Genomic DNA, 13,564 nt, shown 5'->3' with positions numbered 1-13,564 from the left:
TCTGCAAGGACCTCAGCCAGCAAGGCCCTCAGGGGCCCCGCCGCCATCTTGGTTGTGGGCGTCTCCACCGTCTTGGTTGAGGGCATCTCCGCCATCTTGCTTCCGGGCAACGTCGCCATCTTGGTTGCAGGCGGCGGGGCGGGGCCGTGAGGCGTTGCGGGGCCGGCGGGCAATCCGTGCTTCTTCCCTCCGCGCCGTTCTGGCGGTCGCTCGGGTGCCCCGTGGCTGTCAGGAAGGGCAGGGGTTGGGGATGCAGGCGGGGTCGCTGGGCTGAGCCCGCAGGTAGGAGCGGAGATGGAGGCCCCGGAGCTGTTTGCCACAGCCGTGCCCGAGGAGCAGCTGGAGGGCGGTTGGGACCGGGCCCTGCGGAGGCTGTTCGGGCCCAGCCAGTGCCTGCGCAGCGTGGAGCGCCCCAGGGGCGTGGGATCCCTTCCCGCCATTGTGCAGGGCAGGATGCAGGAGCAGTAAGTGCCTGGGTGCTGCTCTGTGTTCACACTGCTGCCTTCCCTGCTCAGAATGTCCTTAGCGGCCTTTAGGGCAGTCCTCACATCCACCACCTTTCCTTGCTGCCCTCCAGCCACATGTGTGTCCGGGCTCTGTGACAGTCTCCCTGTTGGGCCTGTTGAGCCCAGCTTATGGCTCTGTTCATTTTTGCAGCTGGCAGAAAGGACGGGGCTTCTCCTCTTGTGGCCAGTGGGAAGAAGCCATCATCTGCTATACAAAAGCCATCAACCTGGATCCACAGCGGGTAATGGGACCCTGGAGAGCTGGGAGCAGGAGGCAGCATTGCTAAGCCTGTAGCACTGGCACCTTCGCTTCAGGGTGCTCTTTGCTGTGGTGTTAGCATGGTGCCAGCATGATTCTGGGCTCTTGGAGCATAGCTGGGCCCTGGCAGCATGGGCTGAGGGTGTCCATGGTGCAGGCAGAGCTGTATGAGCAGCGGGCAGAGGCTTTCCTCCAGCTTTGTGACTTCCAGTCAGCCAAGTTGAACTTAATGAAGGTGCTTGCATTGGCACCTGCACAAGAACAGCACTGCCTGGCTCGTCTGGCTCTTGTCCTTGACCTGCAGGTGAGCAACCACTCACTTCTCCCCATCTGCAGCCCCAACTTGTGACCATGCTGACTGGCTATCCCTGCAGGGCCAGAGTCTGCTGGACCAGGAGCTCTACAGTGAGGCCCTGAAGGCCTTCATACAGGCATCTGAGCTGCAGCCTCACTGCAGGGTGTTCTACCAGAGGAGGTGAAGCCAGGGCTTCAGGTTGTTCAGCAGGCTGGCCCTGCCTTACTGCAGGCTCCCCATAGCCTTGTCCCTCTCTTGCAGCATCGTGTGCCTTGCTGCCCTTGGCGAGTTCCCAGGGTTCCTCCGGATGCTTAACAGAGAACTGGAGGAGGATGTGAGGAACCCTGATATGTATGTGCTCCGTGCCTTCTACAAGCGGTTTGGGCAGGTATGACCATGTTGGTCCCTTTGAGGGACCCTGGCTGCCCTTCCTGGACATGGGGCCACAGTAGGAAGCACCAGGTCCTGAAGGTAGCCGGCCCCCTGGGCAGCTGGCCCTGTGCCACCAGGACATCCAACGGGCCCTGAAGCTGGAACCGCAGCACAGAGCTGCCCAGGCTTTGTGGCAGAGGCTGCTGAGACAAGGCCAGGAGGCCAAAGCCCAGGCAGTGTTGAAGGCCATGTGTGGAGACCTGCGTGGGGCCCTGTATGAGATCAGCTTTGCTATTGAGAGTGACCCGTCGGCTGCTGAATTCTTCACCCTCAGGTAGCGATCGTTTTGCTGCAAGTAATTAGCTGTACTGCTGTCTGAGTTTCCTTTCTCTGTCCCTGTGTCACAGGGGGACTCTCCTCCGACAGCTCAAGAACTTCAGTGCAGCCATCAAGGACTTGGTCAGGGCGAGGGAGCTGAGCACAGTGGGGAGCCCAGAGGCCCGGGAGGCTCAGCGGCAGCTGGTGCTCACCTACAATGATTGTGCTGTGCACTGCTATGCCCTGGGCCAACTTGATGAGGCTGTAAAGCTCCTTGGTGAAGCATTGCAAAATGAAAGGACAGAGCAGGGACTCTACACCAACAGAGGAGGCAAGTGGCTGGGCTGGTTGTCACAGCAGGGTAATGTCAGTGGCTTGTGGATAATGCTGGGGTGTCACACAGCAGTGGCTGGCACTGAGGCAGTAAATGTCTGCAGAGAGAGGCCTTGCTCTGCAGCCCTGTGTTAGGGACCTGTGGCAAAAGCAGGAGGTGGGGCAGCTGGGTTCTCCCTTGATCCTGACCCCAGTGCACTGTTTCAGCAGCGGGAAGGGGATGAGGAGTGGGGATTTGCCACTGGTGCTACTACTCCTTCCCCACGTAGTATCTTCTGGGGCACAGCTGGCAACTGCTGCTCTCCCCCGGATCAGGCTGCATGTGCTGCTTGTTACAGCGCAGACTTTGATGCTGAAACCTGAGGTGGGCTGCACACGAGGTGTGTGTTTCTCACTGGCTCTAGACAAAGCCCTGGGGCAGCAGCCAGCCCCTCTCAGCCCTGCTGAGCCCTTCTTCTTCTCTGCAGACTGCTTCTTTCGCCTGGGGGAGCTGACCTACGCCATGGTGGATTACCAGCAGGCGCTGGAGCTGAGTCCAGGGAACCGTGCTGTGCAGGGCCGTGTTGCGGCTGTGTTGCATGAGAAGGGCTGGCAGGACGTGGCAGCCAGGTGAGAGCAGGGCGGTGTAGGCTGCTTGAGGGCCTGTGGTGAGCCAGACACACACTGCTGTCCCCTCGCAGGCGGTTCCTGCAGGCAGAAGCTTGCTTTTCTATGGCCATTGAACACGACCCCCAAGAAGCACTGCACTACCTGTGCCGTGCCGTGGCCAAGCGGTGCCTAGGGAAGGTGGAGAGCTCAAAGGAGGATGTTGCACTCAGTCTGTGGCTCAGCGCCACGGATAGCAAGGTACAGCCCTGCTGCTGCTGCTGCTCTGTGCCCTCCTCAGGCAACGGGCAGCATTCCTGGCTCAGCTGCAGGCACTGTGCCTGAAGGTTGGGTGGCTTCTGTTCTGCATCAGAACCACCTGCAGGGATCAAGGAACATGAGCTGGGGGACCTGCTAGGCTACAGGTCCAAGCCAAGCAGCAATGGTTATATGTTGGCTTTTACAAGAGTTTGGTGTTAAGAGTCATTGATCAGATCGTCTTCTCCTGCTTATTCTCACTTTCTTGTTTCTTTAAATCTAATCCAGGGCAGAAGCCCTTCTGCAGCTGACTGTGGGCAAGGGGAGAGTATCCCCACGCTGCTGCCTCCAAGCATTGCACTGTCATAGCAGCACGGTTCAACAGATCTGGGATTTCTTTACAAAATGAAACCGAACAGGTTCCCTGTCAGAGCAGGTCCTGGTGAGGCTGTCAGGTGTTTGGCTGCAGCAGGGGAAACCTGTGGTGCAGAACTCTTTGCAGGCAAGTTTTTCTGTGAGTGCTGATATGTCAGGAGGATGTTCAGGTCTTGCCTTGTTGCCACTGCAGATCCTTTCCCTTGCACGCCGCCTCTTTCCAAGAAGGACTGTCCAGGCTATCCTGAGGAGCCTTGGCCAACAGACCTCGGATAAAACACTTCAGAGTCCTCCAAGACTTCCATCTGATGATGCCTGATGGACAGAAGCAGTAGGTGTGTGCTGGTGGTGGGGGGGTAATTTGTCTTGGGTGTTAGCCTGCTGCTGCTGCATGCTCTAAACTGGGTTTGTTCAAACTCTGATGAGGGCTTTGTTTGCTCTGGGGCACAGAAGCACATTTTGGCTACTTAACTGCTGAATTACTCTTGTTGCCAAAGGCTTTTTGCCACTGTCTGCACCTAAAAGGCATCAGTAGGTTGCTGGAATGTCTACATGTGGGGAAACAGTTCCAAGCAGAACCTCATTCCTTCTCAGCCCTCTTAGCTGAAGGGTCTGATGGGTGTTTGCTGTAGACCTGCAGCATTGCCTGGGCACTGGTGCCTGTCCCCAGGCTGCTGATGGCAAGAGAGGATGTGTGGGTTTCACCTTCTGCACTGGCACAGTCCTGGGAACAAGGCCTTGTATGCAGAGATTTTCTGCACAGGGGAAAAATGGGCTGCCTGCAGCTGTGGCAGGACAGACCTTGTGGCTTTCTTGTACCTACAGTGGCTCCTCTGCAGGGTGTCAGGGCCAGCGACTGCTGTTTCACCTCCACCCCTGGGAAAGGCCACAGTCTTGTTTCCTGTTACCTAATTATAGAGCATCATCTTTATGCCTCTAAATCCCCAAAGTGCTACTGCACCAGGCAGCTGTGCCCATGAAAATGCGAGTCTAACTCTGTCCACGATAGCTGCTGTTAGGAATCCAAGCAAATGACTGTTCCTCAACCATTTATTTCATAAAAGATTTATTTTAAAATTAGAAATGCTACCATTTCTGCAGGCAGGATGGTCTGTACATGGACCAGCTCCCAGGCTGCATTTAGGCTGTTCCTCCAATGGCTGCCCACGAAGCTGGAGGAAGGCTGGAATGGTCCTGAGTGTTAGCAGCTCATTTCAGCCCAGGGCACGAGAGGAACATCAGGGACCCTCAGCCATGTCCCCATTCACACAACCCCCTCAGGCAGCTCGTTCTCACAGTAGGAATGATTCTCTGACCTGTGCTCCAGTAACCGACTGCAGAGATTAAAATGGACAAAGGCCAGCAGTGCCATACACCCACCATGCTTGACAGCGTGGAGTACAAACTTCTCTATCTTGTCCTCAGGTCCCCACGTAAGTGGCACCCCTGTGGAGCTGAGCAGAGCTGGTTCTTCCAGTGCCTGCAAGGTCTGACCAGCAGAAGGACGTCAAAGAAGCTCAAGAGCTCATAGCACCAATTCCTCAGCCTGCTGTAGAAATTACCACTGAATAAAGTATTGTTAAAAACCATCAGTGTCACCAGTCTCCTCTGGAGGTAGGAATGAACTTTTTTTTTTTGTAGGTAAGTCCTGTTTTTTTCATTTCCATGGTTTGCTGCAGAGAAATCCTTTGGACCTTGGGGGAAAGATGGGCAGAAGGACAAGTAGGGAAGCTGAGTTCTTGGCAGGCTGAGCATTGCCATATTCCCTCGTTGTGTCCCTATTTTTGTTGGTGCTCCCTACCAGCACCTATTCACAGTGAAAGGAAACTGGGAAGAAGTTGGCTCTAAAATTTCCTTTCAATGAAGAGGGTAATGTTGAGGGTGTTCACCAGCCAGCAACGCAGCAGTCAGCACCAGCACTGTCACATTGTACCAAGGAACTGAGGTACTGCCATGCTTAAAAGATGGCTTTTAAAAATGCTAAAATAATGTATTTAAAAAAAATAATTCCTTTTTGGGCTCAGAATCTTCATGCATTGGATAACAGAAGCTGCCAGAAGAGGAGAGAGCTGCAGATTGGTGTTGCTGACAGGGTAAGAAGCCTCCCTGACACTGCAGTCTCTCCTGACATCTTCCCTTCTTCATCACAGGTACGACTTGAGTGGTGCACCAGGCTGGGCATAACCACCTGCACCTGGCCACAGAATAAACAATAAAGTGCTGTAAACCAAATCACTTGCTCCCACAGCTGCATTCTGCAATAGTGCCCTTGGGGCTGGAAAGACAAATTCAGCAGGAGGGCATTTGTGCTACTGCATGGCAGCACGCAGCTCCTGGTGCTCATCCCACCAGTGTGCAGCTTTACAGCCCCATACGGATCTGAGCAAGGCTAGAAGAAAAAACTGATCCGAGAGGCTACAGTTTTGCATCCTGTTGATGAAAATAATTTCTCTTCTTCTGGGAAGTAGGGGATGCTGTCGGCCACCTCCTGGACAACACCCTGGCGTACTTCTAACCCTTGCTGCACAAGTTCATTGATGACACACTGCTTTACGTGGTGGTGCTTCAGGGGGAGGAAGGGCACGACAAAATCAATGAGATGTTCGTTAATAATCCCAGATTTCCAGAATCCACCTACAAAAGCAAAGGAAGAGACAGAAGATTTTACTTTCGGTGTCTGTGGTCCTTGGAATTCAAGGAACTGCTTTGTTTGAAGCCAGAGTACTCGGCTGAAGACAGCTCTGCTCGTTTTGTACAAGGACTTAAACCAACAGCTGTCAACCCCTCCTTCCCCAGATAGATTTGTCTTTCCCCAGGAATGGTTAGGTTTAACTGAGCTGCTCAGATTTTAAGCTCTGCTCTGTGACAAGGACAAAGCAGGCAGCAGGGACTGATTCCCAGTGCCTTTTCAGTGAGTGTGCTGTGCTGTGTGCCATACTTTATCTGAATACACATTTTCTCCAAAGAATTTTGCTAAGCATGCTAACAGATTTGCTGGCTTGGGAATCAGGCCATTCCTTCCCTCTGCCAGAAAACCTCGAGGAGCTCACCATTCCTTTCCCTTCAAATTTCTGTCCCCTTCTGCCTGCTTAGGAGATCCCAGAGAGCATCTGTGGCTGTGTGGAGTGGGCCTGGCTCCCTCTGCTGGGCTCTGCTCCCTGCTGAAACACTGCAGGTTCACTCACTCTGAGGGTTCTCAAACACGGCTTTGGAGATGGCTGCCTCCATGTCCTGCAGGCTGATCTCCTCCCGGTCCCGGTGGGCACGCCACAGATCCAGTGTCATTTCATTGATCTGCTCTCCTCCTGCGTTGCTGCAGGAGTAACGAGAATAAGACAACTTACTACCCAGGACAGTGGTATTGCAGGACAGAGGTGGCATCTGTCATCCTCCAGCCTGTGTGAGCTCAGTCCAGGCTTGCCCCGCTGCCTGGCCTAAAAGGACTCCTGCAAAGGCAAGCAAATAACAGGAAGGGGAGAGCTTTTTCAGACACTCCAATTTTGACTGTTCACGAGGAGACAACATCTGCTGGTTTCTGCAGAAGCTCAACGCTTGGAAAAGGAAAAGCAAAATGAAAGGGTGTTCTGAAGCAGGCATCGTGCTGTGCCCACGTGAGAAGCAGGGCACTGGAATGCTCCGTGATGCCCCACTGCCACACAGGGGCATCTCACCTTATGAAGATGAAGATTGCTTTGCGGTAGTTGGTCCCATACACAACCCACGAGGGTCCCAGGAACGGCATGATCACATCAATCAGGCCCGGGTGCATCTTGTCCATCTCCTCAAAGAGAAAGACCGACCGTCCGCACTTCGTCAAGTTCCCGTGGATCCAGTGCTTCAGGTTCTCCTAGGAAAAATACCCACCAGACCATAAAGCAGCGAGGGAGGCCTGAGCTACTGCAGTGCAAGGGCTGAGGTGAAGCACAGAAGCAGCTGTGCAGCACCACCTACTCAGAGCAGGAACAGCCAGCCCTGAGGCAGGCTGCTTTGTCCCGGGCCTGGCACGGTGACTTATCTGTGCCATTTATTAGCTCATTACAGGTCTCCTATTGCAGATTTAAAGCAGTGAGAAGGAGGCAGCAAACTAAAGCTGGGTATTCAGCCTCCTACAGCTCTCTACAATTTTCTCTTTCATTGCATTGCAGTTCCCAGTTACTGGGAGGGAGACGTGCTTGTTGTCGCCTCCTTTTCTGGTGCAGAATTGTGTGCCTGCACCAAATGAGAACAGCTCTCCCCTTCCTTACTACAGCTGAAGTTACATCAGTGCCAACCCACACATGAACACTTAGGTCCCCTGGATATGAGTGTAACTCCTAATTGCATCGTTTTACCCAGCACGAGGCTTTACCCTACCGAGCACATTTCTTCTAAGGATGCAAAAGAACACACAACTCCTCCAAACACCCAGAAGGAAAATATCCAGGTGTGCTGGTTTCCCCACTGCTGAGGTTTCATTTGGAAAACCTCCACCTTTGGATTTCTTGCCTCTGTCAGCTGCAGGAGCCACAGGTTAAGCTGTGTTTGGGAGCTCCTTGTTGGGTGAGGAGGGAATTATCACAGCCATACAGAGGTTTTCCCAGCTATTGATTTGGAAAGCACAGAGACAATTCCAGGTGAAAGGCACTAAGTGAAACACTCTGGCTGCGTATTCAAAGGGCCGTGTAAATATTTAAAGAGGGAGAAAATGACAGCGAGAACGGCTGTTGGGAAAACAGAAGCGCATATCGCAGAGGTGCCTTCAGCCACTGCGTGGAGCCTTTGCTCCAATCTCTGGCAGAGGGCGAAGCACAGAGCCGCAGCCCTGCCGCCTTCAGGAGCAGCCTGAGCGTGCGCCGAGCGCCGGGACGGCCGCAACCTGCAGCGCGGGGCAGCGCTCACCTTGTACCGCTCCACGTGCTCCGCGTGGGGGAAGTGCACGATGGGGGAGAACTGGTGGACGTGGCGGCTCTGCAGCCCCTCGGGGAAGAGGTGCCGGACCAGCATGGAGCTCACGAAGGTTTTTCCCGTCCCGGTGGAGCCGTGGAAGGACATAACGAGGGGCTTCTCCGGGCTGCGCTTCTCCAGGAACCGCCTCAGTCCCTTCATCAGCTGCTGCCTCACCAGGGGCTGCCCCACCAGGGTCACGGCCAGCTCGCACTCCAGACCTGCGGCAAAAGCAAATCCTTTACGAAACGAAGGTCCGACGGCTCCCGTCCTGCGGTCGCCCCAACGCCGCCGTGCCACCCCCGACCTAGAATGGGAACCTAACCGCGCAGGTCGGGTTCGAAGCCGCACTCGCAGTCCTCCGTGAAGCTGCAGCGCAGTGCCCTCAGTGCCCACAGGTCCCAGGCGGCGGCGGCGGCCGAGAGCAGCGCCAAGCTCAGCGCCAGCACCGCCGCGGAGCGACACATGGCGGCCGCGGCTCCGGCACCGCCCGCACTACAGCTCCCGGCGTGCCCTGCGCGGCACGGGGAGGTGGGCGTGGCAACGTGGGAGTGGGCGTGGTCTCGCGCTAAGGGGCGTGGTCTGGTCGGCATAGCCCCGCCCATACACGGCCCGATGTCACCGCTGTGCCTGGCCTGTAGCCCCAGCCCTGCCTGCAGCAAAGTGAGGGCGTCCCTCAATCCCCCTCCAGCAATGAGCAACCACGGCGTGCCGGTGTGGAGGAGTGCCTCCAGAGAGAGAGCGTAAAAGTTTATTGTATGTAAGAACCAAGGCCGTGAGCTATGTACACGTATTTACAGGACAAAATGCATGAGCCTAAGTATTTACACCAGGAACTGTCCGCGAATCTGTACATCCAGAAATGACCGTGGAAACATATTTACAAGTGGGACCCAGCAGCCATGGGCGAGAGGGAGATGGGAAGGGAAGGAACCTGAAGGAGGAGGAGAGGGGCACCATGCAGCCATGGACTGCGGCAGGGCTGGGTGATGGACGCTGTCCCCATCCCTTGGAGTGGCAGTGCCAGGGAGGTGAGTGGCAGATGGGAAGTGGCTGCTGTTCCTCCTCCTTGTCCCCACATTGCCACTGTGTCCCTCATGGAGAGGCTTTCCATTGCTGGGGGGGGTTACAGCTCGCTGAAGCGCACTGCCGGCTCCAGCTTGTGGGACAGGGCAGTAAGGACCTTGTCGAACTTCTCGTAGCGTTCGGCCTGGCTGCTTTCAGCCCCACGGCTGCCCCAGAGCAGCCGCAGCTGGAACTCGGTGCTGAAGATCTCCAGCAGTTCCGCTCTGCCCTGGAAACCTGCAGGGAGGGAAAGTCAGTCCCATGGAGACAGGATGAGGACCTGCACCTGCGGGATGTTCCATCCAGCACTGCCACCGGTGAAGGGAAAAGGGCCAACCCCATCCCCATCTTGCTTACCCTGCAGCTTCACCTCAGCGTTGGTGTGGTACAGACCGCCGTGGTGGGCCACCATCCGTGCAGCTTCCAGGTGGGCCATGACCACCTCCACGCCATTGTCCGTGGCCTCCCAGGGCTCAGGGCTGTCCATCAGCGCGTCGTCCCGCTCCAGAAGAGTCACCAGGGGCACGATGTGGGGAAAGGTGGTGTTGGTCAGCGGTGGCCCTTCTGCAGAGAGAGGCTCCGTGAGCACCACTCATGACCCTGACGCTGGTGGGTACGTGGCTCAGTGCCCCCGCATGCTCCTCATCTTGCTCCCTGTCTGCCTTGGACCCACACAGCACTCCCACGACAACACAGCCGTATGGAGCTGGGCTGCTACCACACTCCTGGGACAGAGTTCTGGCTCAGCTGCAGCACAGACATGGCTGTGGTTCTGAAGAAGGCTCTGCTTGAGGCCATCATCTCATCCAGCACCAGCCTTTCTGCTTGTGCCCAGGAGAGAAGCACTGCTGTTCCTGCTCTGGCAGTCTGTGTGTCCCAGGGCTGCAGCAGTGGGTGAGCAGTGGGCGAGCAGATCCCAGGGTGCTGCGTGTGAGGGAGATGCAGCTTTTCATCCTCCCTGCCCACAACCGGCCGCTGTCCCCTTGGCTTGGCACGCATTGCCATGAGCACAAGGATTTGGCTCGTCTGAGCCATGTTTGTGCCCAGCTGCTGGTTTTATTTAGTTATGAAATGCTTCCCTGGGAAAGAAGGGGCAGCTGAGGCCAAGCAGGCGCTGCTGGGGCTGCATAGAAGCAGGCGGGAAGTGTCTGGCCCTGCTGGGAGAGGGACGCAGCTCTCCAACATGTGCCCCCCCCCAGCAAGGATATGCTTGGCTGAACCAGGAGCTGCCCTGCTCACCTTTCCCTTCATTCAGGCTCTTCAGGAATGGCTTCAGCTTCTTCTCATAGAGGATGGCACCCTCTGTGTGCCGCTGCCGCAACACCATCCAGGTCTGCTCCAGCCGTGCGATCTGCAAGCAGAGGGAAGTGCTGCTTCTGAGCCCTGGCACCACGACCACAGCTTCTGCTGCAGGCACTCATGGCCAGAGACTGCATGGCCCCGGCACCAGGCCGGGCTCAGTGCTTTTTCTCCTGCCATGCCCCAGGACAGCAGCCTCCCGTGCCGCAGAGGCCTTGAAGATGAGATGCAGGGAGGGAGCAGCCGTTCCACTGCCTCTGTGAAGGCAGGAAGTAAGGCTTCCCAGCTGGGCTCGATTTAAAATTGAATTTTAATCTTTCATCTTCCAAAGGGAGCAGTGTGGCCCGGAGACGCTGCTGCCACGGCCTTGAGACTGATTTGTATTGTACTGGAGGGTAGATTCATTTCCTCTCAGGAACAGAACCCAGCACAAAACAAAAAGCCCAACCACTGACAAACAATCACATCCTGGCAGCACTGGCTGTCTGCTCCACAGAGGGGATGGCTCTTTCTTTTCTCTGCTTACTCCCCAGCAGATGTGGCCCCACAACTCTGCTGGGCCATGGTCCCCCTCCTCCCACCCCAATGGTGGGCCATGGGGGCAGGGGGCGTTTAGGAAATGGGCTGAGCCCAGGCCACGGGGACGAAGGCAGCATCCCCGTACCTGTGCCATTTCCAGGGCGTTCATCACAGCCGCAAAACTGAACATGTTGCCCATGGTGCTCTTCAGCTCGGCGGCCAGCTGGATGGTTTTGTGGAGCAGGGCTGCCCGCTCCTCTGTGCTGCCCGTGCAGCCCAGAATGTCCACGGCAATCATGATGGACATGGTGTGGAACCTGTTTCAGGGCGAGAGGCAGAGCAGGGCTCAGCATGGGGGCAAAGAGCTGGGGGTTCTCCTGCCACTGCCCCAGCATGGGGGTTCAGCAGGACCCCAGGAGGTGTGATGTCCCCCTGTGCCAAACTGGGGCACCCCAGGGGAGCTGGGTTGTGCCATACCGTTCCAGCAGGTCGAGCCGAAGCTGGTGGCCATGGGGCAGGGTGAGCAGCTCCATGCCGGAGCTCACCCCCATGAGCCGCTGCATCTCTGCAGTTACACCCAATATCCGAGCAACCTGGCAAGAAAGGTGAGAGGTGATTAGAGCTGAGCGGCCTCGGGCAGTCCTTTGCCCCAGCCCAGCCTCTGCCAGCTGATGCGGGCTGACAGAGCTGAGAGCAGGGATGCTCAGGCATTCCAAGGCTCAGGGGCACTGTTTCCCAGTTAACCTGGAGCAAATGGAGGGCAGCAGTGCCCGTCCCTCCCTCCTGGCCCCGCCGTACCAGACAGTCCACTTTGGTGATGTGTTTGGCGAGTGTCTTCGCATCCACATCCGCCAGCAGCTCTTTCACCTTCTTGAGCACAGCCATCTCCAGGGGCTTGTTCTCCAGGGGGATGAGCAGGGACTGGAATGCTGCCGGGTTGAAGGAGGAGCAAGTCTCCACGGTGGGGGGCACAAAGCCCGCAAAGTCCCGCTCTCCTTTCAGCCTCTGCCCTGCCTCCGCTTCCCCAGAGCCGTTCTCCACAGTCCCTCTCTGCCCTTCCTCCACCTTTAGCCTTTCCACGTAGCTCTTTGCCGGCAGCTGCTTGGTGTCGTGAGCCGGCCGCTCTCTGCTGACAGGTGAGGTGGGGTGCAGCTGGCAGTAGTGCCCCGTGTCGGGGTCACTGTAGCTGTTCACAGAGGGAGAGGGGGAGGCGCGGGCATAGCCGTGGCATGGCGTGGAGTGGGTGCTGTGCGCAGGGTCTGGCAGAGGTTTGTTGCTGCTACTCGGGCACAGCTGGGGCTCACTGGACCTTCTGATGACCGGGGAGGCCGGGGTGATCGCAGCTGCTTGGCAGGTATGAGGCTTTAGCCGTGTCACTGCAAGGAGCAGGAGAGAACTTGTCAGCAGAGCCTGGAGGTATGCACACACCAAGGATGTGCTGAGTATGAAGGGCAATGCTCCATGCCCAGGGGCTTCTTTACAGCCAGCTCTGCCCCCTTCCCAGGCTCATGTCTGCGCTGAGCTCAGCCTGAGCCGCGTCCCGCTGTGCCCAGTGGGGTGATGCCTACCTGTGCTGTATGCGGGTGAGGTGGGGTTCTCTGAGATGGGTGACATTGGGGAGTGCAGGTCCTGGATCTGGTCCACGCTGACAGCACAGTTGCGGATGATGTCCCTGTGGTGTGGCAGGGACACGCTGGGGAAGGGGAAGACGGAAGCATCAGACTCTGAACTTAGTGCCAGAGCAAAGGTGGAGGGGTTGTGACTCTCCTCCCTACAGGCATCAATATCTTCTATTACCACAGCAACGAGTTGAGCCCATAATGAGCTCAGCTGGAGCCATGAGCAGGGCATCTCACCCTGCAGCTGGAGCAGAAGGGCCAGCACCTACAGAATGCAGAGCCAGCCCTACCTGCAAGGAGCCTGGTCCTGGGAAGAGAAAAGGGCAAGGTACTGGGATAACATGGGATGGGATGAATCCAGGATGCTGTGAGGTCCAGCATAGGAGTGGGAAAGTTTTCTAGCACTGTGGTGCGTGGGTGCAAGGGAGTATCTCATGCTGGGTGTGTTTTTAAATCTAAGAGCTGCATGGCAGCTAGATGAGCTGTGTTGTTCTCTCCCAAAGCTGGGGAGCAATGCAACGTGCCTGAAGCTGGCTGGATGAATGCCCAGCTGGCTCACAGTGAGAGCTGGGAGATGGTGTGGTGGTGAGCTGCATGTATGCTTCTGTAGCAAGCTAGGAGGTCTTGTGCCATTGGGGCAGTGGTTATAGCCTGACACAAACACCGTGAGTCAGTGGTGTTGCAAAAGTTGCTGTGGTGGGCTGAGCAATGTGAGCACTGCAAGAAAGCAGGGCAGGCAATCTGCCCTCCCTGGCATAGGCTGCTGTGATGTGTTTGCAGCCCGGAGCACTGCGTGTCTGTGGTGGGAGCAGGATGGGAGAACAGCTGTGATGATGAG

At 56.6% G+C, this 13,564-nt stretch overlaps 3 protein-coding genes across 14 annotated transcripts in view; 1 reads left to right on the top strand and 2 right to left on the bottom strand.

Annotated features, from left to right (window-relative positions):
- Positions 1-38: 38 nt before the first annotated feature.
- On the top strand, positions 39-4,839 carry TTC16 (tetratricopeptide repeat domain 16). Of its 8 annotated transcripts, none has more exons than XM_048966022.1 (11): positions 39-464; positions 658-748; positions 923-1,069; positions 1,140-1,240; positions 1,322-1,448; positions 1,552-1,766; positions 1,840-2,081; positions 2,551-2,692; positions 2,764-2,929; positions 3,495-3,636; positions 4,727-4,839. In XM_048966022.1, the coding sequence occupies exons 1-10, from the start codon at positions 295-297 to the stop codon at positions 3,618-3,620; spliced, it is 1,527 nt and encodes a 508-aa protein (XP_048821979.1). In that variant the 5' UTR covers positions 39-294; the 3' UTR covers positions 3,621-3,636; positions 4,727-4,839. The 8 variants fall into 8 exon arrangements, 5 of the variants coding, with proteins under 5 accessions (XP_048821979.1, XP_048821977.1, XP_048821976.1 ...); XM_048966020.1 differs by having other exon boundaries at positions 845-1,069; positions 1,570-1,766; XM_048966019.1 differs by having other exon boundaries at positions 845-1,069.
- TOR2A (torsin family 2 member A) lies at positions 3,782-8,933 on the bottom strand. 2 transcript variants are annotated; one of them, XM_048966026.1, is made up of 5 exons: positions 8,550-8,933; positions 8,180-8,445; positions 6,973-7,148; positions 6,487-6,614; positions 3,782-5,935 (listed from the first exon to the last, which is right to left on the bottom strand). In XM_048966026.1, exons 1-5 carry the CDS (start codon positions 8,827-8,829, stop codon positions 5,691-5,693), a joined length of 1,095 nt encoding a protein of 364 aa, XP_048821983.1. In that variant the 5' UTR covers positions 8,830-8,933; the 3' UTR covers positions 3,782-5,690. The 2 variants fall into 2 exon arrangements, with proteins under 2 accessions (XP_048821983.1, XP_048821984.1); XM_048966027.1 differs by having other exon boundaries at positions 3,783-5,935; positions 8,532-8,666.
- Positions 8,934-13,564, bottom strand: part of SH2D3C (SH2 domain containing 3C) — a 19,751-nt gene continuing 15,120 nt past the window's right edge. For all 4 annotated transcript variants that reach the window (XM_048966014.1, XM_048966015.1, XM_048966016.1 and 1 more), the window contains 7 exons: positions 12,676-12,800; positions 11,906-12,483; positions 11,585-11,700; positions 11,253-11,424; positions 10,529-10,640; positions 9,647-9,853; positions 8,934-9,526 (listed from right to left, as the gene is read on the bottom strand). In XM_048966014.1, coding sequence (XP_048821971.1) covers positions 9,351-9,526; positions 9,647-9,853; positions 10,529-10,640; positions 11,253-11,424; positions 11,585-11,700; positions 11,906-12,483; positions 12,676-12,800 — 1,486 coding nt within the window. In that variant the 3' untranslated portion in view covers positions 8,934-9,350. The remainder of the gene's footprint in view (positions 9,527-9,646; positions 9,854-10,528; positions 10,641-11,252; positions 11,425-11,584; positions 11,701-11,905; positions 12,484-12,675; positions 12,801-13,564) is intronic.

The sequence above is a fragment of the Lagopus muta genome, chromosome 19, assembly GCF_023343835.1.
Source record: "Lagopus muta isolate bLagMut1 chromosome 19, bLagMut1 primary, whole genome shotgun sequence".
NCBI lineage: Eukaryota > Metazoa > Chordata > Aves > Galliformes > Phasianidae > Lagopus > Lagopus muta.
Note: the sequence above shows the minus strand (reverse complement) of the source record. Positions and strands in the feature narration are given on the sequence as shown.